At 40.8% G+C, this 26,239-nt stretch overlaps 1 protein-coding gene across 1 annotated transcript in view; it reads right to left on the bottom strand.

Moving 5' to 3' along the window:
• LOC139667695 (tight junction protein 2-like) overlaps positions 1 to 10,492 on the bottom strand; it is a 49,371-nt gene extending 38,879 nt beyond the window's left edge. The window contains exons 1-6 of the mRNA XM_071547187.1: positions 10,444 to 10,492; positions 6,807 to 6,931; positions 5,933 to 6,035; positions 2,416 to 2,986; positions 1,070 to 1,173; positions 564 to 717 (exon numbers count right to left, since the gene is read on the bottom strand). Of these exons, the coding sequence (XP_071403288.1) occupies positions 564 to 717; positions 1,070 to 1,173; positions 2,416 to 2,986; positions 5,933 to 6,035; positions 6,807 to 6,931; positions 10,444 to 10,488 (1,102 nt within the window). The 5' untranslated portion in view covers positions 10,489 to 10,492. The remainder of the gene's footprint in view (positions 1 to 563; positions 718 to 1,069; positions 1,174 to 2,415; positions 2,987 to 5,932; positions 6,036 to 6,806; positions 6,932 to 10,443) is intronic.
• Between the last annotated feature and the right edge of the window lie 15,747 nt (positions 10,493 to 26,239).

The raw sequence follows: 26,239 nt of genomic DNA, 5'->3' as shown, positions 1-26,239 counted from the left end.
CCATTGGATACATTACACATCCATTTTCCTTTGATGACAAATCCTTCCAATCACCATACTGTGATGACTTCTATGCTTGGGAATGTGCGGAAGAGGATTTAGGGCCACATGTGAAAAATGTATTTGAGTTCCGAGTTTTAAATCAGAATTCTGAGATTAAAGTCAGAATTCTGAGATTTAAATCAGAATTCTGAGATTTAAGTCAGAATTCTGAGATTAAAGTCAGAATTCTGAGGAAAAAAGTCAGAACTCAGAATCTCTGGCAACCAGAGTTTAATTCTGACTTTACTCAGAATTCTGACTTTAAACTGAATTTTTTTGCATGTGGCCCTAATCGTCTTCCGTAGGAATGGGTCTGGCAAACCATGAACTACATATCACTCTGATCAATGCAATGTCAATGGAGTAACAAAAACACAGTACATGATATGATTACACAATACCATCATACTACTAAAAGAGGCTTAAACACAACATAGCAGCCCTAACTACACCACAAAATTACCACTACAGTATTCCGCAATTTTTATACCTCCGTCATTTTGCTTTGCTCAGTGACTCACCGTCGTTTTCAGAGTCGGAGTCTACGAGGGGCGGGATGCGGATGAGGATCTGGCGGCGGTCTCTCTGGACCACCAGCTGCAGCTTCCCTCTCGACTTCTCTATCAGCTTCCCGGCATCGTTCAGGGAAAGGTTCTCTGTCACCGTCCCATTGATCTGCACAGGCGTACATACACAGTCAGCATGATTCTAAAGTATATGATTGGTTGTCCGCCTTATACTTTCACCCGATTGGCATGACACCAGCAAATCAGTGATCACTCTGTGTCTCTCCTATTGTCTTTGGTGTGTGTACATTGCTGCATTATCTCATTGATTGCTGTCTGATTGGGCAAAATATGACGTTTTAATGTGATATTTTATTGTCCCCTGAATATTCGGAATTATTATGAATCCCAAAATCCCAACAGCAAGGAAAAAGCGGTGTCTTGACTTCTAATTACTTTGTGCAAGATACATGCGATGGTTGTGATTCTGTGAATGCAGTGTGAATGGATGGTCTTTGCACCTTGAGAATGATGTCCCCCTCCTGTAGGTTACCGTCCTTGGCAGCCAGGCCTGTGCTGGTCATTTGCTTGATGAAGATCTGACTACCCAGACGCAGGCCATACTCTACACAAACCACACACACACACACACACACACACAAAAAAAACACATCAGAGTTATTGCAGTCCTTCCAGAAACAACAGAAGATACTTTAGCCTGATAACATGTCAGCATATGAACATACAGTATATGACTATACTTTAGAATGATGGACCATACTTAAAGCTACAATTTTTGCACATTGGCGGCTCGAGGACTTCAATACCCAGAAATCCTGTAAGTTGACGCCAGTAAATTGCACTCGGCATGCTCATGTTTACCAACTCAGCTGGTCTGTGATGCTTTAAGCGCATTTTATAGTTGAAAATTAAATTGGCTTAATTATTTGTTGAGGATGTAACGTTAGCATAGCAGGTCTTGCTAAGTGTATGTTGGTTGGTAAGTTGTAGTAGTGAGCTATTATTGGTGATTTGATTTCTCTTGAAATTGTGGTGACTGTTGTTTTGTGTGCTTTTGTTTATAAGTGTGTTGTAAGCATGATTGGTGTCAGTTGTAGCCAGTCCTCATTGTCGGCTGTCCTATTTAGATGACTTGGTTGTAATTTAGATGACTTATTGTTTTTATTCTATGTCCTTTTGCTTGCTCGCTTTTAATGTTTTTATCATTTGTTTCTTGTGCTTTTGCCTGTGTACTCTGTAAAGCACCTTGGGTTGCCTTTGGGTATGAAATGTGCTATATAAATAAATTTGCCTTGCCTTGCCTTATTAGCTAAGACACTCACTGCTAGCAAGCACGGAGCTAGCACTATACTAGTTTCCACTTGTTATTCTTTATTTAGATAGTGGCAAAGTAAAGAGTGAAGAAGGGACGCTACAAGGCACTCGGTAGAGCGCAAACCTCCGCAAAAGCACAAGAAACAATTCTCCAATTCTCCAATTCGGACAGCTGCTGCTTCTGTAGCGGTTTATGTTCATCATTGTCTTCTGGGTTTGATTTTCTGGCAAAATAGCAGGTAATGCCATTCAGCAGGTCCCGGATGTTGGACCTTCCCACCAGCACATGAACGCAGCATAATAGTTATGGCTAAAAAACATAATTTGTCTAATGGCAGAAATCACAGATCCAGATCACCACCAAAATCTAATCTAACTGATCCTTGGGCCATCTGTCCATCAAATTTCAGCTAAATCTGTTTGCAACTTTTTGAGATATCTTGCTAACAAACAAACACCAACAGGGGTGAAAAAATTCCAACTTCATTGGTGGAGGTAATGTTTGGAGACAAAGCAAGTCAATGCATTTTACCTTCGTTGGGTCTGTTCTTCACCAGCAGGACGTTGACAGGCTTGTCCAGCGGCTCCAGCTCTCTGGGCGGCTCTGGGGACGGAGGGTTGTCCTGAAGTCGGTCCCTGCTCCTGTACCTCCCTCCTCCTCCTCCTCCTCCTCCTCCGCCTCCTCCGCCTCCTCCGCCTCCGCCTCCGCCTCCTCCTCCTCGCTCATACCTGTCCCCCCCCGGGAGATAGGTCTCCCCGGGGCTCCGTCCTCGGCTGCGGTACCTCTGGCGGTCCGCGCTGGTCTCCAGGGCTCGGCCGCGGCTCCCCTCCCTCCTGGACCTGTCCGGGCTGGGCGAGGCTCTCTCCTGGCTCCTCCCCCGGCTCCTCCCCCGCTGGTTGTAGTCCCGCCCCCCCCTGTACTCCGGGTCCAGGTATCCCTTGCTGTCGGACGCGTGGTCCCGGCCGTCGTCCCGCCGGTCCCAGCCGTTGTCGTTGTCGGCGTCGTAGTAGTGGGTGGAGGCGGGGTAGTCCCGGCTGTCTCCGCCCGGGGAGGGGGGCTGCTTCAGGGAGTGGACCGCCACCTTGCGGGGTCTCTTCACCGTCTGACAGCAAGGGAGGACGCAAACAACCCACGGTCACCAATCACATTACGTAACACTAATCAGAAGTTAGCATTTCCGCTGCTTTGCCTTTTCCTATTAGCTATTCGATTTGCTGAGTCGTTTAGCTTCTCCTTTTAGCCTCTCCGTTTACACTTCTTGGCGCGTAAACAAGATAGCTAGGGTATGAGGCGGGTGCGGCTCTCTAACCAATCAGAGAGCTTGTTATATCTCATGGCTAATTTGCATTGTTTTACCTCGTTTTACCAGCGCAAGGCCCAAAGTGTCACGGAAAGGCTAAATGTATGAATGTAAAGAATCTGTCAATACCACTGTCTAATTTCATATGTGCATCAATAATTAGAAAAAAAAATCAACTTATCAATACATGGTGAAAAAATAAGAACTCTCAGAACTGTAAGGCCTTCAATTAAGATAATTTAGATCAGTGATTTGCAACCGTTTTCATATCAAGGACCCTAATTTAGTCCACATTTGGGCCACAGACCCCCATTTGATGAGATTTTGTCTCTCTGACCCAAATCTGAGAATATTTTTATTGTTAGATATGACTTTTGTCCAGAACTCCATGACTATCTGTATTGTAGGTAGAGAGATAACAGTGAAACTATGATCAAAACAGTCATTCTTCCACATTCTCTAACTGTGTTAACTTCTTGTAAATGAAATAATGCTGAAGTTTAACAATTCATCAATTTGCTGGGGACCCCCTGGAACCCCCTCAAGGACCCCTGGTGGTCCCCGGACCCCACCTTGAGAACCACTGATTTAGATAACTTAAGACTTTTTCAGGTCACACTGCAAGATTTGCGGATAATTTACATTCTACCAGTCGAGCCCACGAAGAGCCAAAGAACCACTGTTTCTAAAACTAGAGTCAAATTCCCAGTTCCCAAATAAACGACTTTTATTTCTATCCCCTCTCTGGACAAGAGAGCGAGAGAGTCTTCGAAGAGATAAAAAGTGGTTGTCGTGGAAGCTGTGTTTATATGCGTTTTTATTCCGATGCGCCACATGAAATTCCCTGGACATGGTCTGGCTCCACTTTAGATGCTGCTTTCTCAACCAGCTAGCTCAGAACCTGTGCTACTTTTAGACCAAGCAGCAGAGCCAGGCCACGCTGAAAGCCTGGGAGAGAAGGGAGGGAATGGACTGCATTACAGAGCGTGAGCTTTTAAAATACACACACACACACACACAATATCAACTCCCGTAGTTGTACTGTGCTACAGTACAGCAAATAGTTGTGGTGAATGTCACTTCCCCACCCTCTCTCTCTCTCTTTCTCTCTCTCTCTCTCAAACACACAGAGACCAAAACCCAGTGATATGAGTCATTATCACCCTGCAGGTTGCTGTTGCTGTGTGTGTGTGTGCGTGTGTGTGCGTGTGTGTGTGTGTGTGGGGGGGGTGTACAGTAGGTCACAGCACTGCCCCCGGTCCTGACACACACACACACACACACACACACACACACACTTGACAAGGGTTGTGTCAGAGGGTTATTTATGGCTGTGTGGTGTTGAAGGTGTGTCAGCTGTGAATAAAACATCCACCTCATGATCTCTCTATCTCTCTCTCTCTCTCTCTCTCTCTATCTTTCTGGTGTGTGCCTATGTTAAACAGAGCGGAGTACAAAGGAATCAGAAATAGTGGGTTGGTTCCGAACCCATACTGGTTATGAAACACAGTATGTGCTGGGGTCTGGAATGCTCACTGCGTTTCATTTGACAAAGCAAGGGTTTTGGTTGGGAAAAGGGTTCACAGTGGAATGTCTTGCACTCGTGAAGCATCTTTGGAAGGTGTTTTTCAGCAAAAAACCTTCAATTATATCATTAAAGAAAACCCAGTTTTGTTGTTCAGTGTGCCTATAATGGATGTCCTATTCAATACAGTCATGTTTTTGATGAATAACTGCAAATATTTTGTATGATATGGTGTTTAGACATTACAAACCATCCTAGACAGCTCCTTTTTCCAGCTTCCTTTTTGCTGTGACAAAAGGTAAATATTAAATCTCATAAGCAATAAGTGGCATATGAGCAATAAGGCCGTAAGTGGAAGTCGTCATTTTGTACGGCATAGATTAGCATCTCTGCCATTTGGTGTGTAGTCCAAAATCCCTATGGAAATATGAATGGACTTTTCAAAAAACGCAGAAAAATACATCCACCAGCATCACCTTTGTGAATTTTGATCTTTTAGTTACTTTAAATATACATTTTTGCTAAAAAAAAAAAAAAGTCAGTCATTGGGGAAAGCAGACTGCAATAGCAGTGATGAGCAACTTCCTTTATCTCTCGTCTGCACACGTTAGCATTTCGCTAACAACAATCAATATAAAAAGAAAATCACATAGTGGATGTATTTTATTTCATTTTATAGTGGATGTATTTTATTTCATAGAACTTAGTGTAACATCTTACTATAGCTAGTAAGCCTCTGTGTAGCACAGAAATAATTTTTTGGCATTTCTTGCAAAGCCCATTCATATTTTCCATAGGGAATTTGGAATACACACCAAATGGTGGAAATGCTAACTTTACACCCAACAAAATTACGTCAGACTTCGGTTCTTTATTATTCTGGAAGTTTTCATTTACTGATATGTAGCACCGTAGTTTAAACCCTTTATATAGGTTCTAGGTGGAACGATTTTCAGATACCACTAAGAACAACCATTCCTAGAAGGTTCTAGGTTGAACCCACTGCAGAGGGTTCTACCTACAATTAAAAAGGGTTCTCCTATGAAGACAAGCTGAAGACCTCATTATGGTTCACCTTTTTTTCTAAGAGTGTGACAAATATTAGAGTCCGACAACTGAGAGCATCCACTAGCATTTCTCCCACACTGCTGAATGCTTGGACTCTTCCTAATAAAGAGGCTAACCTGAGAATGATAAGGAATATGTCTGTGGGTCATACTCACTATCTTGGCCACCTTGCCACATTTGCGTAGAGACTGCACAGCAAAGGAGTGAGGCACGTTGTCCATGGGGATGGAGTTGACCTGAATGACCCGGTCGTTCTCACTGGACAGACAGAGAGGAACACACATGCAAATAATGTAAGATCAAGGTGAGAACCAAATAAAAAGTATGTGATAAATTGACTTTATAAGATTTTAACTGTAGCTCCATACAGTGTAATCTGTTAATCAAAATTTTGAAAATGTAAAATAATGTAAAATAATGAACTAGACATATCGTAAATTAATTTAACTGTATTTAGTGGTAGAACAATAGAAAGCAGGTTCATTGCTTGTGCAGTCTAGGCCACCGTTCTTTATTATTCATTTCTTAATACATCAGTGATCTTACTCTAACTAAATGGTGGATCGCCTATGGAAGTGATTGCTGGCAAATCAGATTATAAAGATTATTAGAAAACATTAATTGTGTTTTGAAAAATACAAAAATGTTTCCAATTTGTATAATTAATATAAATTTGTTGCAGCCTTTGCAATACACCACTGACAGAAAACCACCATATTGTTCGCCACAAGAGAAGAGTTGTTCTTAGTCTTGGGCCACTATTCGATATTATCGAATATCGCGATATTTTCAGAATATTCCCCCCCTCCCCTGCAATAATATCGTATATTACAATATTTTGGTGGGACAGTATCGCGATATAAAATTTTGGATATTGCCCAAGCCTAGTTGGTCTTTCAAAAATGAAAGACGTATGGGAGAGAGAGTGGATGAGAATGGATGCAGTGGTCATGCACTGGCTTTGAACCCACAATAAAACCAGTGCATGGTCACCAGTTTTTCCAGTGGTTTCTGTTTTAACCGACTTACAAGAGTAATCCATCTGCTGGCCCTCCCTGCAACACATCAGACACGATGATCGACGTCTCGCCGTTGTCCACGTTGGGGTTGTCACGCCCCCCCGACACTGCGATGCCAAAACCCATCTTGGAATCCTACAGAGAGAGAGAGAAGGAAAGGTGAGGTGTGGTCAGTAAAGATATCTGTTAGTAACCCTACATTCAGACAGAACGCAAAAATGACTGTAGAGTTTGTGTAATCAGTCAATAGAAGGAGGCCAACAGAGAAAAATGGCTGCAACTTTGCTCTAAATGACACCAACTGAAATGAAGAGCCATTTTCTCCAAATGCCATTTTTCAACTTGAGTGAGAAATTGACCTGATGCAGTAAAGTGAAAGCCAATCAGTTTCAAACAGGACTATGTTCAAGCACCTGGAAGTTTCTCCCCCACCTAGCATTTACAGCAGGAAAAATGTCCACTGGGTATTTGTGGCCAATAACACTGATGGATGAAATCTGACTGAAGATTTTATAAAAGCTAGATTCCCCAAAGAGGAAATTGGTGGTGGTGCTCCCAAACCTGGAGCAAAACCAAAACCACTAATCATAATGACTGGACTATAGAAAGATGTCAACCAAAACCACTATTCGTAATGACTGGACTATAGAAAGATGTCAACCAAAACCACTAATCGTAATAACTGGACTATAGAAAGATGTAGACCAAAACCACTAATCGTAATTACTGGACTATAGAAAGATGTAGACCAAAACCACTAATCGTAATAACTGGACTATAGAAAGATGTAGACCAAAACCACTAATCGTAATTACTGGACTATAGAAAGATGTAGACCAAAACCACTAATCGTAATAACTGGACTATAGAAAGATGTAGACCAAAACCACTTATCATAATAACTGGACTATAGAAAGATGTAGACCAAAACCACTAATCATAATTACTGGACTATAGAAAGATGTAGACCAAAACCACTTATCGTAATAACTGGACTATAGAAAGATATAGACCAAAACCACTAATCGTAATTACTGGACTATAGAAAGATGTAGACCAAAACCACTAATCGTAATAACTGGACTATAGAAAGATGTGGACCAAAACCACTAATCGTAATAACTGGACTATAGAAAGATGTAGACCAAAACCACTAATCGTAATAACTGGACTATAGAAAGATGCAGACCAAAACCACTAATCGTAATAACTGGACTATAGAAAGATGTAGACCAAAACCACTAATCGTAATTACTGGACTATAGAAAGATGTAGACCAAAACCACTAATCGTAATAACTGGACTATAGAAAGATGTAGACCAAAACCACTTATCATAATAACTGGACTATAGAAAGATGTAGACCAAAACCACTAATCATAATTACTGGACTATAGAAAGATGTAGACCAAAACCACTAATCATAATAACTGGACTATAGAAAGATGTAGACCAAAACCACTTATCATAATAACTGGACTATAGAAAGATATAGACCAAAACCACTAATCGTAATTACTGGACTATAGAAAGATGTAGACCAAAACCACTCATCGTAATAACTGGACTATAGAAAGATGTAGACCAAAACCACTCATCGTAATAACTGGACTATAGAAAGATGTGGACCAAAACCACTAATCGTAATAACTGGACTATAGAAAGATGTAGACCAAAACCACTAATCATAATAACTGGACTATAGAAAGATGTAGACCAAAACCACTAATCATAATGACTGGACTATAGAAAGATGTTAACCAAAACCACTAATCATAATGACTGGGTTAATCTCCCTGCTACTTTCTATTGTGTTAAGTGGTGGCATTAAACCTCCTTCATGTTGTTGAACAAAGGGTAAAATACTATATAATACTAGTGAACTATAATTGGTTATTCAACTATAATAAACTAAATATGGCATCCTAGTGGCTCAGTTGGCTGAAGTGTGTATCACATAACCTTGATGTCCAGGATGTGAATCCGGTTTGGGACATTTGTCGCATGTCATCTCCCTCTCTCCCCCCTATCCTTCCTGTCTCTCTCTTCTGTGAACTCAAATAATGCCCCAAAAAATACTCAAGAAAAAAAAAAAATCCACAGTTTATTTTGGATTGTGCTAATGTGGACAGCTGTCTATCTGGTGGAGTTTGCTAATGGATTACCACTTATGAGTTACTTCAGCCTTCTGAACCCAGATTCAAGAGACATTTAGCCTACTTTATCTTTTTCAGAGGGGGGCTTGAGTCTGCATAACTTAGTTTAGCAGATTATTTGGAGCTGTTTTTTTAAGGCTAGCCATGGGGGCTGACTTAATCAGTTGGTCTATTTCATATTCATTGTAATTGGCATTTTGTGTAACAGCCTAATAGACACCTGCTCCCAGTAGACCACACACACCAAGACTGACAAATTCACACGTGCAATATCACTGTATACCAAACTGTGCAATATCAATATTTCCTATGTGCAATAATGTGAATTCAACCGTTTACTGTAACTGTTTACTGTTTACTTATTTATTTATTACATATTGCTTTTTACTGATGCCTTTTTCACTTGCTTTTGCACTATCCTCTTTGCTGCTGTAACACTATAAATTTCCCTGTTGTGGGATTAATAAAGGATTATCTTATTTTACCTACAGGTACTGTATCATGGATAGGTTTTTCAAAACCTCCACAGTTGGCAAAGGCATATAGATTACTGCCCTGTTGCATGTGATGCTGTTGTGTATATTGATAGTTACCCAGCATCTGACCTCAATCAGTTAGCTGGCTGAGGCAGTGTTGGTCTGTTTAGCTGGCCTATCTGTCCACCCTGCAGGCACTAAAACCAAAGACTGATGGTGTTCTGGGCTACGGCAGAAGGCCAAATTTAAGACTTTAAAAAGGTCTAAATGGTATCTGGAGATGAATTTAAGACCAATTCAAAAATCTAAATAAAGAAACAAAGGTGGGGAAACCAGATTATTTCAGATTGAACATAGCTAATGGAAGCTGTGAAACTATAAATGGGCAGTCCATGAAGTCCAGTTGTGTTTAGTAAAGCAGATAGGATACATATTGTACTACTAACATGTATACCTGTATAACCCTGTATTGATCTAAGAGTGTACATAGAGCACAAGGAATAAAGTAATAAATATTAGTAATGAATTACTTTACTTACTGGTTGCATTACTTTTGCATTACAACCGAAAACGATTGTGCTAGGCTTACTTGTGTTCATTGGGCCAATATTGTAGACCTAAACCCACATTTCCAGCAGTAGTAGTCTAAGTAAGAACAGAAACAAAATCTTTCTTTTAAGGGTTTTTAATAAAGAGAGAGCCCTTTGTTGGCTCGATCATTTGCGCTCTACTCTTAATTCCAATATTTCCGACATGACTTGAAGGTAGGGTATCTAGATCAGTAACCCCCCCCCCCATCCACTGGCCAATGAGACATCCACTGTATGTGTGTGTGTGTGTGTGTCAGGGAAATGATTCATAGTTTCAACTGCTAGCAGCCAACAACATCGACCAGCTGGGCTCTTCAGACTGATGGACACTCTCATGCATGTTCAGTCTCTCTGTGTCACACACACACACACACACACACACACACACACACACACACACACACAGCCAGTCAATGTGAACTCACCCTCTGCAGAGTGACTGTGTACTGCTCCCAGACCATCTCCTCCATTCCCGAGCTCTGTGGGGAACAGGAGAGAACAGGGTTAGTGAACGATGCCCGACCCAACAAAAAATAGCTCAACGCTGCTAAAATGTGACACTCATGAGCATGAGTAAGATACGATAATATGTATAGATATATATGATAAGAAATATGAGAATTCCCTAAATACCCAAGATGTTGTAGCGCACCACCACATATCCATCCATATTTTTTTTGTGATCAAATATTTATTGTGTGTATAAGGAAGGGGGAGCACCATCACAAGGCAAACAAAGCAAAGTGTACTACAACAGATCCCCCCCCCCGCCTCCATTTCCCTTGTTTTCCTCCCACCAACCCACTCCACCCCCACCCTCTAACCCCTCACATGATGAACCAAGGCAGTGTACATAGATAAAAACAGCAAACAAAACATTAACAAAAACTACCAGTACAACCCGCCCATTTACTACAAAAGTGTTTGATAGATTTAAGGTCACGTGATGCTGGAAATCAAAACTTATGTGTATTTTGAGGATTATAGCCATGTTAACCATATAACCATATTGATGTGACGTCAGATAACCTCATTTCGGAAACTAAGAAAAAATGCATTTTGCCTAATAGGAAGTCAGAATATCCAACCTTATGACATCGCTGGAACGTAGCATTATCATGCGTGACTTTATTATTGGGAAAATATATCATTCAGAAAAAGCAGATAAAATAATAAGACAATGTGGTAAACACTTTACAATATGGGTCACTAAGTTAAGGGTTAGTTAATGCTTAATAAGCATTATCTAACTCTTATTAAGCAAGGTGTTCATGTTAACTAAGGTATTAATTTATACATTATTTAATAGTTTATAAAGATGACTATTAAATAATGTATAAATTAATACCTTAGTTAACATGAACACCCTTAGTAAATGATTACCAGACACATTAGTTAACTGTTAATTAAGGGTTAGTTAATGCTTATTAAGCATTAACTAACCCTTAACTTAGTGACCCTTATTGTAAAGTGTTACTGACAAGGTTACACAACCCCAACAACCCGTCTTAAAAAACAAGCCTCGACAATAACACAGTCACAAATTTATATAAGCCTACACTGAAACACACACACAGGACATGGATCTGTGTGCATTGGAAACATCCGGATCAATGCGGGCTGATGATAAACTCAGTCACGGGAGGAGACCGACCCTGGTTTCACACACACACGCGCGCGAAACACACACACAACTGTGAAAACAAGGCCTTCTGTTGCCGTGGGAACTGACCTGTGTGAAAGAATGAGCATCGTGTCAATACAGGCTTCACAGCAGCCCTGCGTGTGTTTCTGTCTCTCTGTCTTACTGCCTGCTAGCTGCTCTGGCTGGTGTGTGATTTTAATTGGACAACTCTGCCAGCAGACATCTGCCCTCAGCTTACCATGAGGATTTATTAGTGGACAATTAGTGGACATGGTGTGTGTGCGTGCGTGTCTGTGTGAGAGTGTGTGTGTGTGTGTGTGTGTGCAAGCGCTGAGGTGAGTAGGGGTGAAATGTTTCACATACACAAAACTCCATTCAGCCCAAAAAACAAAAGCACACACACACACACACACACACACACACACACACTAAATAACTGTGATGTGCAAGCTGAGCCCTGATGACACTGATAGAGGCAGGCAGCTCTGCTCAACTTCAGTTGCTTCTAAAAAAAAAAAACAAAGAGCAGAGAGAATGAGAGAGAAGAAAGGGGGAGGACAGAAGCGAAAGAGGGGGAAGGAGGGAAGAAAAGAGGGGCAGAGGAGAAGGTGTCTCCTGGTCCAAGCTTTGGGTCGGGGAGTGTCAATGATCGCTGGCCACTCCCCTTACTCAAAAGACAACATGTCTTGTGGCTGCATTGCATTCTGGTCTATTGAGGCTACTGCCAGTGGAGAAACTGATGTCACTGACTGTGTTCAGAATGGTTCACTCATTCACTCACTCACTATTCCCTGGTTCTCAACATTTTTCATATCAAGGACCCCTAATCCACATTAGGGCCACGGACCCCCTCAAGGACCCCTGGTGGTCCCCGGACCCCATTATAAATAACTTGTTGAAATGAGAGTGCCTTCTGTTTTTATGCCCCTAAACTGTGGAACTCACTGCCTCTGGATATTAGAATGGCAAGCTCTCTCTGTATTTTTAAAAGGAAATTAAAGACCTATCTTTTTAATCAGGCTTTTAATTTGGAGTAAAGTTATAGACTTTTTTTTAAAGTTCTAATCATTGGTTTTTACTTTATTTTTTTATCCCTGGTGTTTATTTTATTGTATTTTTATTTTATTTTATTGACTCTTATTTCTTGCTTTTTTATTTTTTTACATTTTAGTGTTTTATTGTTGTAATTTTGCTATGTGAAGCACTTTGGGCTGCATGCTTGTATGAAAGGTGCTATATAAATAAAGTTGAGGTGAGTTGAAATTCTAATCATGTGCAAGTGTGGTTTTGTCAACTAAGGTGCTGTCTCCTGATGGTAGCAAGCTGTTTTGGTTTGGCAAACAATAAGCTCGTGAGCTAGCTACAGTGGAGTTTGATAGCAGAAAATGGTTCAGCTATCTAAAACATCAACGGTAAACAGTAGACCGAATCAAAGAGCGAGGGCTTCTTTCTAGAGCCGCCATTTCTTTCTGTACAATTTAACAATTGTACAGAGAGAAATCCATTGCAGAAGAGGCAGTAGCCCTGTTCGAAACCGTTCCTTATTGACCTTATTCACATGGCGGCCATTTTGAAACACTTGGGGTGGGAAACGCTACCTGGAAGAGCGGGTCCAGCTCTGTGCTGCTGTTGTGAACCAAGATAGATCATACAAACGTTTTCACATTCTCCACTAAAAAACATATTTGAAACGAATGGAACTCAAGAATCCAGAGGGATATGTTTACATTATAATATATTTAGTCCATTATCGCTAACTAGCTAGAGTCTAGCCTAGGTAGCTAGTAGCTTACTAACTAGCTAGTGAGCTAACTAACTTCCCTGCTAAATTAAAAAGTTGCTGTGGTGGTTGGTCTCAAAATTGCTAGCTAATTTAGTAAGTGTTAGGTTTATTTTGTGCTCATTTATGTGTTTAAGTAGCCTAATCCTACTTTTATATAGGTTATGCGCCAAACTTCCAGGTAAAGTTTCCCACCCCTAGTGTTCAAAATGGCCGCTGTGTGAATAAGGTCCGTTAAAGAGCTGGCGCACCAGTGTGTCCGAATTCTCAATGGTTAATTTGGTTCACTGTATAGTTCACAATGTACCCTACAATTTCTCCTGTATACCACAATGCAGTGTGACTTATCAAAGAAGAAGAAAAAGAGTAGCTAGCTTGTCGCTACCTTGTGAGCTCGCTAATCTTGAAGTGGCATTGCATCATCTACGTTTGGCCAGTTATCCACTGGAATAGGAAAAATACTCCTACATACTCCTCCTATTTTTTAACTGAGTTAAAAAAAACTGTATTGCTGAATATTGCAGTTATAAGAATACATGTAGACAGCTTTTTTTGTATCATTTCTTCATACTTGCTTGAATATAAAGGTGGATACTCTCTGATGTGTACACCCTTGTCTGAAATACTTCTCTAACTGACAAAAAAATGCATCTCGTATGATTTGGAAATTGCAGTCAATGTGGTGGTGTTTCTTATAGTGTTTGTTTGGCCTCATATTGAGTTGCATACATTAATTTCCATCTACAAGTCAAATGCTCCACGAACACAAAATTTAGTTCTGGACTGATGCAATAAGCCAATTTCCCTCCAAAATTCAGCGGCCATGAAAGTGGAGGCTGGCTGAGGTTTGTTAGCTCCTCTAGCTAGTAAGATAATAGTGGAAGAGCTTAGCATTGCGAGCACAAAGACAGCTAATCCTCTGCAGCTAAACTGGATTTCCATCTAACCCCACTCACAACCCAACTAAGGCTTTCCTCTACACACACACACACACACACACACACACACACACACGAACACATAGCTTGTCTTAGCCTCCCTTTCTTAGTGTCCAGACATGCCGCTAAATCACTAGTAAACAGCTTGTTTACTTTGTAATAACACACTCGTCAGCTTATTTTATTACACCAGTTCCAAGAAGGGGAACTACCTTCACAACAGCACTGTGTGTGTGTGTGTGTGTGTGTGTGGACTTATGGACACTATGGTGGTCATCTGGTAGGGTTGGGTACAATGAACTGTATCAAAGGTACACCAGTAACCTCTATAGCAGTGGTTCTCAACGTGGGGTCCGGGGACCACCAGGGGTCCTTGAGGGGGTCCCAGGGGGGTCCACAGCAAATTGATGAATCATTAAACTTCATTTACAAGATGTTAACACCATTAGAGAATGTAGAAGAATGACTGTTTTGATCATAGTTTCACTGTTATCTCTCTACCTACAATACAGTCATGGAATTCTGGACAAAATCACATATAGCAATAAAAATATTCTCAGATTTGGGTCCGAGAGACAAAATCTCAATGGTGGACTGTCCAAATGGGGGTCCGTGGCTCTAATGTGGACTAAATTAGGGGTCCTTGATATGAAAAAGGTTGAGAATCCCTGCTCTATAGCATATATTTTGAATAAGGGGCTTCTACCGGTAGAGCCTCATAATTTCACTTGAGCCCTAAATGGAAACATCCACGTATCGCAAGAATTGTCAGCCAATCGTGTGGCCAGGTGCCTCGGACAGCCGTGCGTTCATTGGTTTATTTAGAGAAGAAATGACGATGAAAAGAGCTGCAAACTGTTTCAACACCTCAAATCCAAAAACACTGTGGAATACGAGGAAAGCAGCAGAAAAAGCAAGTGAACGATCGAGCAGTGGTGCACTTAGTGGTGCCTGGTCATTGTGGTTCTCTGGAGAACTGGGTGGACTGTGTTGTAAAGCAGTGATTCTCAACCTTTTTCATATCAAGGACCCTAATTTAGTACACATTAAGGCCATGGAACCCCATTTGATGAGATTTTGTCTCTCAGGCCCAAATCTGACGATATTTTTATTGTTAGATATGATTTTGTCCAGAATTCCATTACTATCTGTACTGTAGGTAGAGAGATAACAGAGAAACTATGATCACAATAGTCATTCCTCTACATTCTCTAATTGTGTTACCTTCTTGTAAACAAAGTAATGGTGAAGTTTAACGATTCATCAATTTGCTGGGGACCCCCTGGAACCCCCTCAAGGACCCTTGGTGGTCCCCGGACCCCACGTTGAGAACCACTGTTCTAAATAATTCTGTATTTGGTTTACGCCATAGTCGGGATGGGAAACACTATGCAGAAGACAAGCAAAGCAGATGCAAACTAGCAACCTATTCCTTTAACAGGAGGCAACCTCAACCAGTGTACCAATGTTGGTATCTATACTAGTCTTTTATGCCTATTTTGCAATTTTAAGAAAAAAACAAAAATATGTAAAGGGATATTACCATTATTGTCCATATTGTGATATGAATTTTAGGCTGTACCACCCAGCCCTATTACGTGTGTGTGTGTGTGTGTGTGTGTGTGTGCTCACTAAGCTGGGTGCCTCATGCTACACTTGAGGCATTTCAGTTAGAGGAACTGACTGTCCCACGAGGACTGACCCAAAAACCCTTTCCTTCTGAGCAACGCCACGCTGCTGTGATTTAAGGACAGATAGGCAGGCGGCAAGGCGCACAAACACACACACACACACACACACACACACACACACACACCGCTAACCTCAGCAGTATGGTAGGCTAGTTGAGAGGGAGTGTACGTGGGACAAGGTCAACTGCTTTAGACCATGTACCGATCACACCACAACACACACACAAACACAAAGCTTAAGCTCATTATTTAAGCATCTTATGTCGAAAGGGTCTGGCTGCAGACCTCCACTGTCAGGTCAAGGAGTCAGGCCAGCTCCACGCTCAGGTCTCTTCTTCTCTCATTCTAATGACGCAGCCCGACGTTCTTCTTCATCGTTGTTTTTGACAGTGCCACTACTATCTTTTTCTGTCGGCTAATTTTAACGGCTCAATCCGACGTTGTTGTAGGTCGGTGTCTAATGGGCTGTTTTTGCATTTCTTTTTTTTGTACGTGTGAATAATTAAGCGTATGCATGAATGAATGAAAACAAGCAGTAAAAAAAAAATTTATGAAAACATCAGCTAGAAACGGAGGGGAAGGATGAGATATCTCCTGCAACTTCTATTGTTCTGATATTTCATCTCTCCCAGGTGTACCATCCAAAATTTTTGTGGCAGCCTCGCAGGGCTTTTATTTTGAAAAGAAAATGCGGTACTGGGAGTTCAAAATAACTGACGAAGAAGAGACCCGAGTATGGAGCTGGCCTGACAGTAGAGATTGGCCTGACAGTGGAGGTCTGCAGCCAGACCCCCCCCTCTTATGTTCATAAAATGCTCTTAATGAGTACATTCATCAGTATCCCTACTGAGGCACTTAGAAGTAGCCTACTGCTATTCGGTTAATATTGTACAAATCATGTCATTGAATTTAAAATACTGTCAGTAATGATGAAACATTATCACATCATTATTGCTGCTTTTCAGTAATCGTTGAAAGTTCTCAGATAAATATAGCGTTCAACATAGTGTATGCTAAAGCATTAGCATGGAGCCTGCTATCACTCAACACAGTGCATTCTAAAGTGTTAGCATGGAGCCTACTATCATTCAGCATAGTGTATGCTAAACCGTTAGCATGGAACCTACTATCACTCAACACAGTGTATGCTAAAGTCTTAGCATGGAACCTACTATCACTCAACATAGTGTATGCTAAACCGTTAGCATGGAACCTACTATCACTCAACATAGTGTATGCTAAACCGTTAGCATGGAACCTACTCTCACTCAACACAGTGTATGCTAAAGTGTTAGCATGGAACCTACTATCACTCAACATAGTGTATGCTAAACCGTTAGCATGGAGCAGTAGAGCAAATGATCTACTAGGGACACATGCATGATTTTGGTGTCTATGTTCTCATCGCTTAACCGCTAAGTTGACCAACGGGACAATACACCAAAAACTCAACCTATTCCTTTAACAGGAGGAGCCAGTTTCCACTGAAAGTCAAATCCTTATGGCAAATAAAGACTACCTGTAGTACTAAGTACAATTTTGAGGTACTTGTACTTTACTTGAGTATTTCCATTTTATGCTACTTTACTTATACTCCACTACATTTCAGAGGGAAATATTGTACTTTTTACTCCATTACATTTATTTCACAGCTATAGTTAGTAGTTACTTTTCAGATCAATATTTTATATTTAAAACATTTGATCATCTTTATAAAATAACTATAAAATAGCATTGTCATAGATTAGACTACCCAAAAGTATAGCTAAATTGTTAAGATTAGCTTCACGTTGACAACTTTAAAATGCTGCTTACATGTACATGTATGACAATAAATCAGTATTAATATTCCAATAATTTATGAAAAATATAACTCTCTAAATGGGGACAGTTTGCATAATGAGTACGTTTACTTTGATACTCTAAGTACATTTTGCTGCCAATACTTATGTACTTTTACTTAAGTAAGATTTTGAATGCAGGACTTCTACTTGTAATGGAGTATCTTTACATTGTTGTATTGCTACTTTTACTTATGTAAAACATCTCAGTACTTCTTCCACCACTGAGTTTAGTGCAGTGAAAACACAGAAGTCACACAGCAAAAAGGGAAGGACAGGACGCTGTAAACACTCATATTCCCCAACGCTGCTGGGGAGCACGCTCTCATACAGAGATTGAAATTACACTTTGGCCTATTTTTTAGGAGTTAGTGAGTGCCAATATGTCTCTCCTCAAGGAAAAATGTATTATTATCTTTAGATTCAATGGTAATTTTATGGAATGATTTAAGCCAGTGGTTCTCAACGTGGGGTCCGGGGACCGCCAGGGGTCCTTGAGGGCATTCCAGGGGGTCCCCAGCAAATTGATGAATTGTTAAACTTCATTATTTTGTCATTTTAGAATGACTATTTTGATCATAGTTTCACTGTTATCTCTCTACCTACAGTAAAGATAGTCATGGAAGTCTGGACAAAATCATATCTGACAATAAAAATATTCTCAGATTTGGGTCCGAGAGACTAAATCTCATCAAATGGGACTCTAATGTGGACTAAGTATGGGGTCCTTGATATGAAAAAGGTTGAGAATCACTGATTTAAGCTAGTCATGCATGCTAAATTGATGTATACACATGCTATAAAACACTGTAAAAAAAAAATGCACCTCTGCACACGCAAACTCTAAACACACCTATGTACAGTGAATTGATGAAACTGCTCAGTACGTGCTGCCTGTTTGTCCCGGGCTGTGAGTGCCTCCTGCCCGTTACGCTACATTTCCGCTCCACTCTCTTCCACCTGAGGGGATGCAGTTTGTCACATTGTTTACGGCCAAACTAATGTAGTCAGCGAGTCAAAAGGAAAGCACCATGGGCAGCGACGCTCCGCTACAAATGGATGGTATCGACTGAACACGACGCTGAAATATTTAACAGGCTATGTGCGGGTTTCAGAAAGGCAAATTTAAGACTTTTTTCTGACCTAGGTGGAATTGAATGGAATACACACAAAGCTAGGAAAACCAGCCTATTTCTGACGGAACATAGCTAATGAAAGTTGTGAAGCTATAAATGGAGTAGACTAAGAAAAAAGACACCAGGAAATTAAATGTTTTCCTACATGTCATATTGCATTAACCCTGTCCTGTATGGAGGGTTTTAAGGGCCGAAACTAAATATATAAATACATAAATAATTCTATAATTAAATGCTTAAATAAATGAATACATATATATAATTATATAATAAAATGCTTAACTAAATGAATAAATAAATAATTATATAATTTAATGCTTAATAAATATATAATTATATAATAAAATCACAAATTAAATGAGACATTAAATATATAAATGTTAAATTTATTTGCGTATTTATTTATTTATATATATATATGTGTGTATTTACACATTTGTACATTTATTTATTCATTCGTATATTCATTTATTTATTTACTTATTCATTTATTCACACATTTATTTATCTATGTATAATTTTTTTTATTTATATATACTTTCATTTATCCATAGTGTAACTTGCTGCAGCGGAATAAATAAATCTGTCAACTTCATCCATCAAAAGTCAGCATGAGACTTAAAACCCTCCATAGTCCTGTATTGACCTAAGGTTACACATGCATGTGGGTCAACTGTGACAAACTAGTAGTAATATAATACAACATAAGAAAATAAAACCAACACTGCTGCTGGTCCCATTCACATCTTTTGGTCAAACTTCACAACTCATGGCATTTTCCCAATTTCATTTGCCTTACTTTCCAAAATATCACTGAATGAAAAGAACCTTTTTCAGACATTTTAAGGACTCGCAAACACCCTGATTTAACAAACAACTTGACATGGGCAGATTATCTAACATTATAAAACTCACCACACCTGCAATATAGAATAACTTCATGATGTTTGTAACACTCCTGGTCACACATTGTAAGAGGAAGGTGGTGGGCCAATCATAATGCATGGTATCAAATGGCCTATAATGACATAGACCTATTGAATATGAGGGATTTAATAAATAACAAACATTCTTCCTTCCTTTCCATTACCCAGCTATTAATCTGACTGCAATTAATCATTTCTGATAACGATTTGCATATAGCGAGACATTTTACAATTCCACTATTCCACCATTGTATGACTAATATGAAGTATCCCAACCAACACACACACTTCAGTCTAACCTCTATCCTCCGTATCCACTACATGAGAAACTACGTGACAAAGCGACTGCCATCTCATGTACATGTACGCTGCTGGGGTTCACTTACTCACCTCTCTCTCTCTCTCTCTCTCTCTCTCTCTCTCTCTCTCTCTCTCTCTCTCTCTCTCTCTCTCTCTCTCTCTCTCTCTCTCTCTCTCTCTCTCTCTCTCTCTCTCTCTCTCTCTCTCTCTCTCTCTCTCTCTCTCTCTCTCTCTCTCTCTCTCTCTCTCTCTCTCTCTCTCTCTCTCTCTCTCTCTCTCTCTCTCTCTCTCTCTCTCTCTCTCTCTCTCTCTCTCTCTCTCTCTCACGCACACGCACACGCAACACACACATATGCAGGCGAGTTAAATGCCACAGAGTGATGTAGAAGCCTTGAACAGCACTGTCTGTCTGTGTCCCATGTGGTTCAGTGCCTCGCTCCTCACATGAGAAATGCTTAAGACCTTTTAAATCAGACGCACAGCCACAGAAACTCATCCAGACACAAACTCATCCAGACACAGCATCAGCAGCCCATAGCAAGGCAACTGGCTTCCCCCAAAATCCCCTTAAAATGAGTTAAGGGAGTTATATTAATGGAGGAGACCCCATCAAAACCCACCTTAAACACCCCTTAATGTTTCACTGCTTACTTTCTAATTTAATGTAAAATTCAGGGAGACAGGAACTTTTCCATTAATAACTCATTAATAACCCTGTAAACCTGCACAAAACGCATGAAAAATCCCTTAATTTCTAGTGTCTCTGTGAAGCAACCCATGAATAAATCCCTTACAAACCCACAATACTAACCTTACTTTTTTAAAGAGAAATTAAGGACATTTCAGGGACAAAATTAAGGGGTTTGGTTTCGTTGTGATATTTTTTCTACTAATGAAAAGTGAAAAAAACACAGAAATGCCAATCTATATTTATCATCTGTGAGTAAAATCCCTGACAAACTGACAAAAAAAAAGATGACTGAAAACAGTCCTGCACAGAGTTCTAAACCAATTCCGACTTGAACCGGAGAAAGTTGTTGAGAAGCCCATGTGCCTTTTTTGATAAAAAAAAAAAAAAGAGGAGAGAAGAGCTACAGTAGGAGACTCTCCTCCAGGAATCACGCTCACATAGTTGAGGTGAATACAGTTCAATTCAAGACTTTAAGATCTCATTAATACTAATTTGCATAACATTTAAGATCAATTTTACCCCAAATGTAAGGCTGAAAAAAAAATCTAAAACAGTAGCAGTATGACAGTCTACTGTCTGCACAATAAGCCACATTTCTCACTCGAAAAGCAAAAAAAAAGCACTTTTACGAGCTCTGAAACCGTATTTAAAACTCAAACACAACATTTGACCATATTAAAGACATTTTAAGGCTTTAAATTTAGAGATTTCAATTCATTTTAAGACTCTTTAGGACCTGTAGACACCCTGCTCTAGAGGAAAAAAAGCAGTGTAAACACACTACTCCACTCTCTCTCCGCTATCCATCCATCCATCCATTTCTTGATCCCTGCATAGGGTGAATACAGTTAAATTCAAGACTTTAAGATCTCATTAATACTAATTTGCATAACATTTAAGACCAATTTCACCCCAAATGTAAGCCTGGAAAAAAAATCTAAAACAGTAGCACTATGAGAGTATACTGTCTGCACAATAAGCCAGATTTCACACCAGAAAAGTAGTCCCCCCCCCAAAAAAAAGCTCTGAAACCGTATTTAAAACTCAAACACATTTGACCATATTAAAGACATTTTAAGGCTTTAAACTAAGATATTTCAATTCATTTTAAGACTCTTTAGGACCTGTAGACACCCGGCTCTAGAGAAGAAAAGCTTCTCTCTCTGCTATCCATCCATCCATCCATCCATCCATCCATCCTCGCGTATCCCACCAATCGGAGCAGACAGGAGTTCCCGGCAGGTGCGTAGAGGACCACCAGGCTGCCTTTCAGCTGCTCCGTGTCTAGCCCCCTCAGCTGGATCCTGGCCCCCCCGCCGCCTCCGCCTCCACCTCCCCCTTCCCAGCAGCCGTCCCAGCCGCCCCCGCCCCCGACGGCCGCGCCCGCCCCGGCCCGTCGGGGACACCGGTGCCATCTGGGGTAGCCCCTGCAGCACCCGCTCGGCAGCCACTCCAGACTCATGGACTCGGTGCCTTCCTCCGCGGCGCGCGTCTAACCCGGAGCGGCCATTGGCTCGCCCTAGTCCTAGTCAAAGCCCTGGCCAGAAGAAGAAGAAGAAGAAGAAGAACCCCCCCCCCCACCACCCACCACCCACCCAAACGGTTCGGGCTCAGGGGTACGGCGTATATATATGTCCTAGAAGCGGGTAGACTTTCCACCTTCCTGCCTCGGACGCCTACCTCCAATCTGGATAAGCCCCTTGTGCGGTGGACGGATTAGCCTAGCCCCGGGGAGGGAGGAGAGACTAAAAATAACTCGCGAACTCACTCACAGCGCCTCCGCCACCTCCTCCTCCTCCTCCTCCTCCCGCCACCGCTCCTCCCGTCCCGCGGAGAGTCCTGAGCGCTCGCACGGCGCTCCTCCACTTCCTGCGGAGGCCGGATGACATGGCCCCGGAGGTTGCGAGCAGGGGGGAGGGTGGGATCCACAGGTTCAAAGAGAGAGAGAGAGAGAGGTTTCCCGAAGCTTGGCCCCCCCACGACAGACCGAGAGCGCTCCTCCTCTCCTCCCCTCCTCCCTCTGTCTGTCACTCTGCACGCGCTCGCCCGCTGCTTTTCCTCTCTCTCTCTCTCTCTCTCTCCCTCTCTCTCCATACTTGTAAGGACTACAGCATCATTCCCTAACCCTATCCTTAACCCTCACCACTGCATGCCTAACCTTAACCTTTACCCTAATCTAATCCTAACTTTAATCTTATTAAGCCTAAACACAAATGCTGAACCGTAAAGGAATAGTTCACCCAAAAATGAATATTTGGTCATTATCTACTCGCCCTCATGTCAGTCCAAACACCAGTTTGTATGTCCACATAACACACAGCACTGCTCCATATCAGTGTTCTCCAAAATAACTAAACTAGCCGGGTCCTGGTGCTTTAGAGTTCCAAAAAGGGCAAAAAAAAACGACCATAAAATTACTCAAAACGAATTAACCCAAGTGTTTTGAAGCCGTACAATTGCACTGTGGGTCCAAAGTCCGATATTTTCTACTAAGGTTGTCCTACAACAATCTTGTGGAAGAGTCTTGCTGCCTTTATGCGCTCTTCTTAAGCTTGTAATTCCAAGTTTTACAATCATATACATAATGCTTATTACGCATTAACTTACCCTTAACTTAGTGACCCTTATTGTAAAGTGTTACCGAGAAGTGCTACAGACCTACTTGCAACTGCAGAATGAAGAGGAGAAAATTCCCATCAGTATTGTCATTTGTCACTTGGATTATGCTGTTTGAAGTAATTCTATGGTCATTTCTTGCCCTTTTTGGGGCTCTAAAGAACCCAGACACTTTGTTCTTTTGGAGCAGTGCTAGCAAATCCGTTGTGTGTTGTGTGTACATACAAACTTCACCAGTGTCACCAGTGTTCATTTTTTGTTGAAACTCTGTGTTGCTGCTATTCTTGGCCAGGTCTCCCTTGTAAAAGAGATCCTTGATCTCAATGGGACAACCCTGGTTAAATAAAGGCTAAATAAATTAATAATTAAATTACCCTAATCTAATCCTAAACTATGTGACCCTTACCCTTACCTTAATCCTAATCCGATATCCGATTCTGTGCCGGTCAAATTTAAGACAACGGTAAAAACTCAGCTGTAATTAAGCAATATTACACGAGAGGGTGTGCGTTACCGTGATGCTTACTGACCGCATCACTGTCGTGCCAATAATGACGGTAAAGCACACCCTCGAGTGTAATATTGCGATTATACAACAGTTACCAACAAAATAAAAGATACAAACAAAATGTATTCATATCGTGGGGCAATTCGCTCTCAAAATAAAAAACATTTTGCTAGTGTTATCTCCGTTTCCCTGGAAATACATGGGGTCTGACTAATAACTGGAAAACAATCAGTCACGTCAGTAGACTCCTATGTAATGGAACCTAGTTTACTACTCCAGCAAGTAGGCAGAGCCTTAGTAACGACCTGCAACAGAGACGATTTCTAGTCCCTGTTGAGTCAGCCAGCCAACTTGAGCTAATGCTTTCTAGAGATCGTGGGATTTCCCAAACTGAATAAATACCACACATATAAACACAAAACTGCCTTGCTAGCTCAATCTTGTTGTAACTAAGATATCTGCTGAAAAAATTATTTTTCCATGGACAGATTTAGCTGCTATGTCCGCGAACTTCACATGTATTTTTAAGCTAGTAGCGCCGTGTCACCGACTCACCGGCACAGCTGATGGATGGCAGAGCGTCTGGTAACATCAAGGCTGAACAGAGTTAGCGTAGCGTTATATTTAAATATATTGTATGATAATATGGCGGAGTAATATTTAGTGATGAGCACGGCTAGGTGTGCTGTCATGCTGATTTGATCACGTTCTAAATGTCTAGTTGACCAATCAGATCGCTTGGTCGGAACTACCTGTTGTATAATAGTCCATAATAGTAATAGTCCGTGTGTTGTTATATAGATCTGTTGCACCTGTTTTCTTTCGGGAAAGTATAAAGTGGGATATACTGCAATTCATTTTCATTTGGATTTTATTTGTTCAAAAAAGCTCTGTCCAGTAACCTGGAGCACTTTTTTATTTTGAGATTTGTTTGAGTGAGAGTGAGAGAAGGTCCTGTAACCTGGTGCAGTTTTGGAGAAAATGTAAGTTATTAATAGTTAATGTTTTATTATGAACATACAATTGAATTTTAATTTTCCATTAAAGAAAAGTTACAAAAATGTTTGTGTGTGCTGTCAATTATAGTTCTTAGAAAGAAAATCGGAATCGGCCAAAATCGGAATCGGCAGGTCAGACTTTTAAAAAATCGGAAATCGGAATCGGCCAAGAAAATTGCAATCGGTGCATCTCTAATCTTAACCTGACTCTGAAAGTTTAAAACTCAAAGTGATTCTCACATAGCTAGATGTAAGGCTGCATCCCTGTCCTCCAGTTTGCCAGTTGGCTCCACTCTTATGCAACCCTCAGACAACAATGCCCTACATTTACACACACAAACAATTATCCGTACCAGCACTCACATTGCCAGCCAAATGTCAATATCAAACACGTGTACACTCTCTCTCTCTCCCATGCTACTGATGTTGTTCTCTTTGACTCTTTTGGACTACTCTCCTTAGATCAAATCACTGCTGCAGCTCTTTCTTACCTCGTCCTGATCCAGCAGGTGGCCCATTTGGGTACTACTGAATAGATTTATTCTAGACAATGCATGCAATCATGTAACCCCAAAGGAAGGCTATTGCAGCAAAAAATGTATTGTTTTTTAATAAGTCAAAGGCTTGTAAGGCTTGGTTGAGCTGCTGGACCTGGAGAATTATAGACTTGAAAAAGGCATCCGCACACTCAAAATCTGTGTAAAAATTTTACAAATTTTACATTTTGGTCAGGAGACCTTCAAGGAAATAATGAATCTTTGGCAACTTTTTTTCCCCACAGCTAGTCCTGAGTAGGGCAGGGCGATAATTCAATATTATCGTTTATATGATATATGATTATATGATATTTTGATATCGTGACACACATTTCTGCTGTCTAAATTGATGATGACAAGCCAATTTTACTTAAAAACTCTGATAAAATGAGGTATTGTAGGAATATTATTTGAAAATTTCAGTTTTGTTTGACATCACACCTAACATTACCATTCGATTCAATGAGATGAACATTAATTTGATAATTTAACGTGATTTCGCACACATGAACCATATCGTGATATACTGTATATTGATAGATAAAAATCCTTATGATTATCGTGATATTGATTGCAACCATATCCCCCAGCCCTAGTCCTGAGTCCATCTTTAAA

The sequence above is a fragment of the Centroberyx affinis genome, unplaced genomic scaffold (assembly GCF_046629955.1).
Source record: "Centroberyx affinis isolate AG114_WGS23_722 - 3 ecotype Tasmania unplaced genomic scaffold, CSIRO-AGI_Caff_v1 ptg005710l_1, whole genome shotgun sequence".
NCBI lineage: Eukaryota > Metazoa > Chordata > Actinopteri > Beryciformes > Berycidae > Centroberyx > Centroberyx affinis.
Note: the sequence above shows the minus strand (reverse complement) of the source record. Positions and strands in the feature narration are given on the sequence as shown.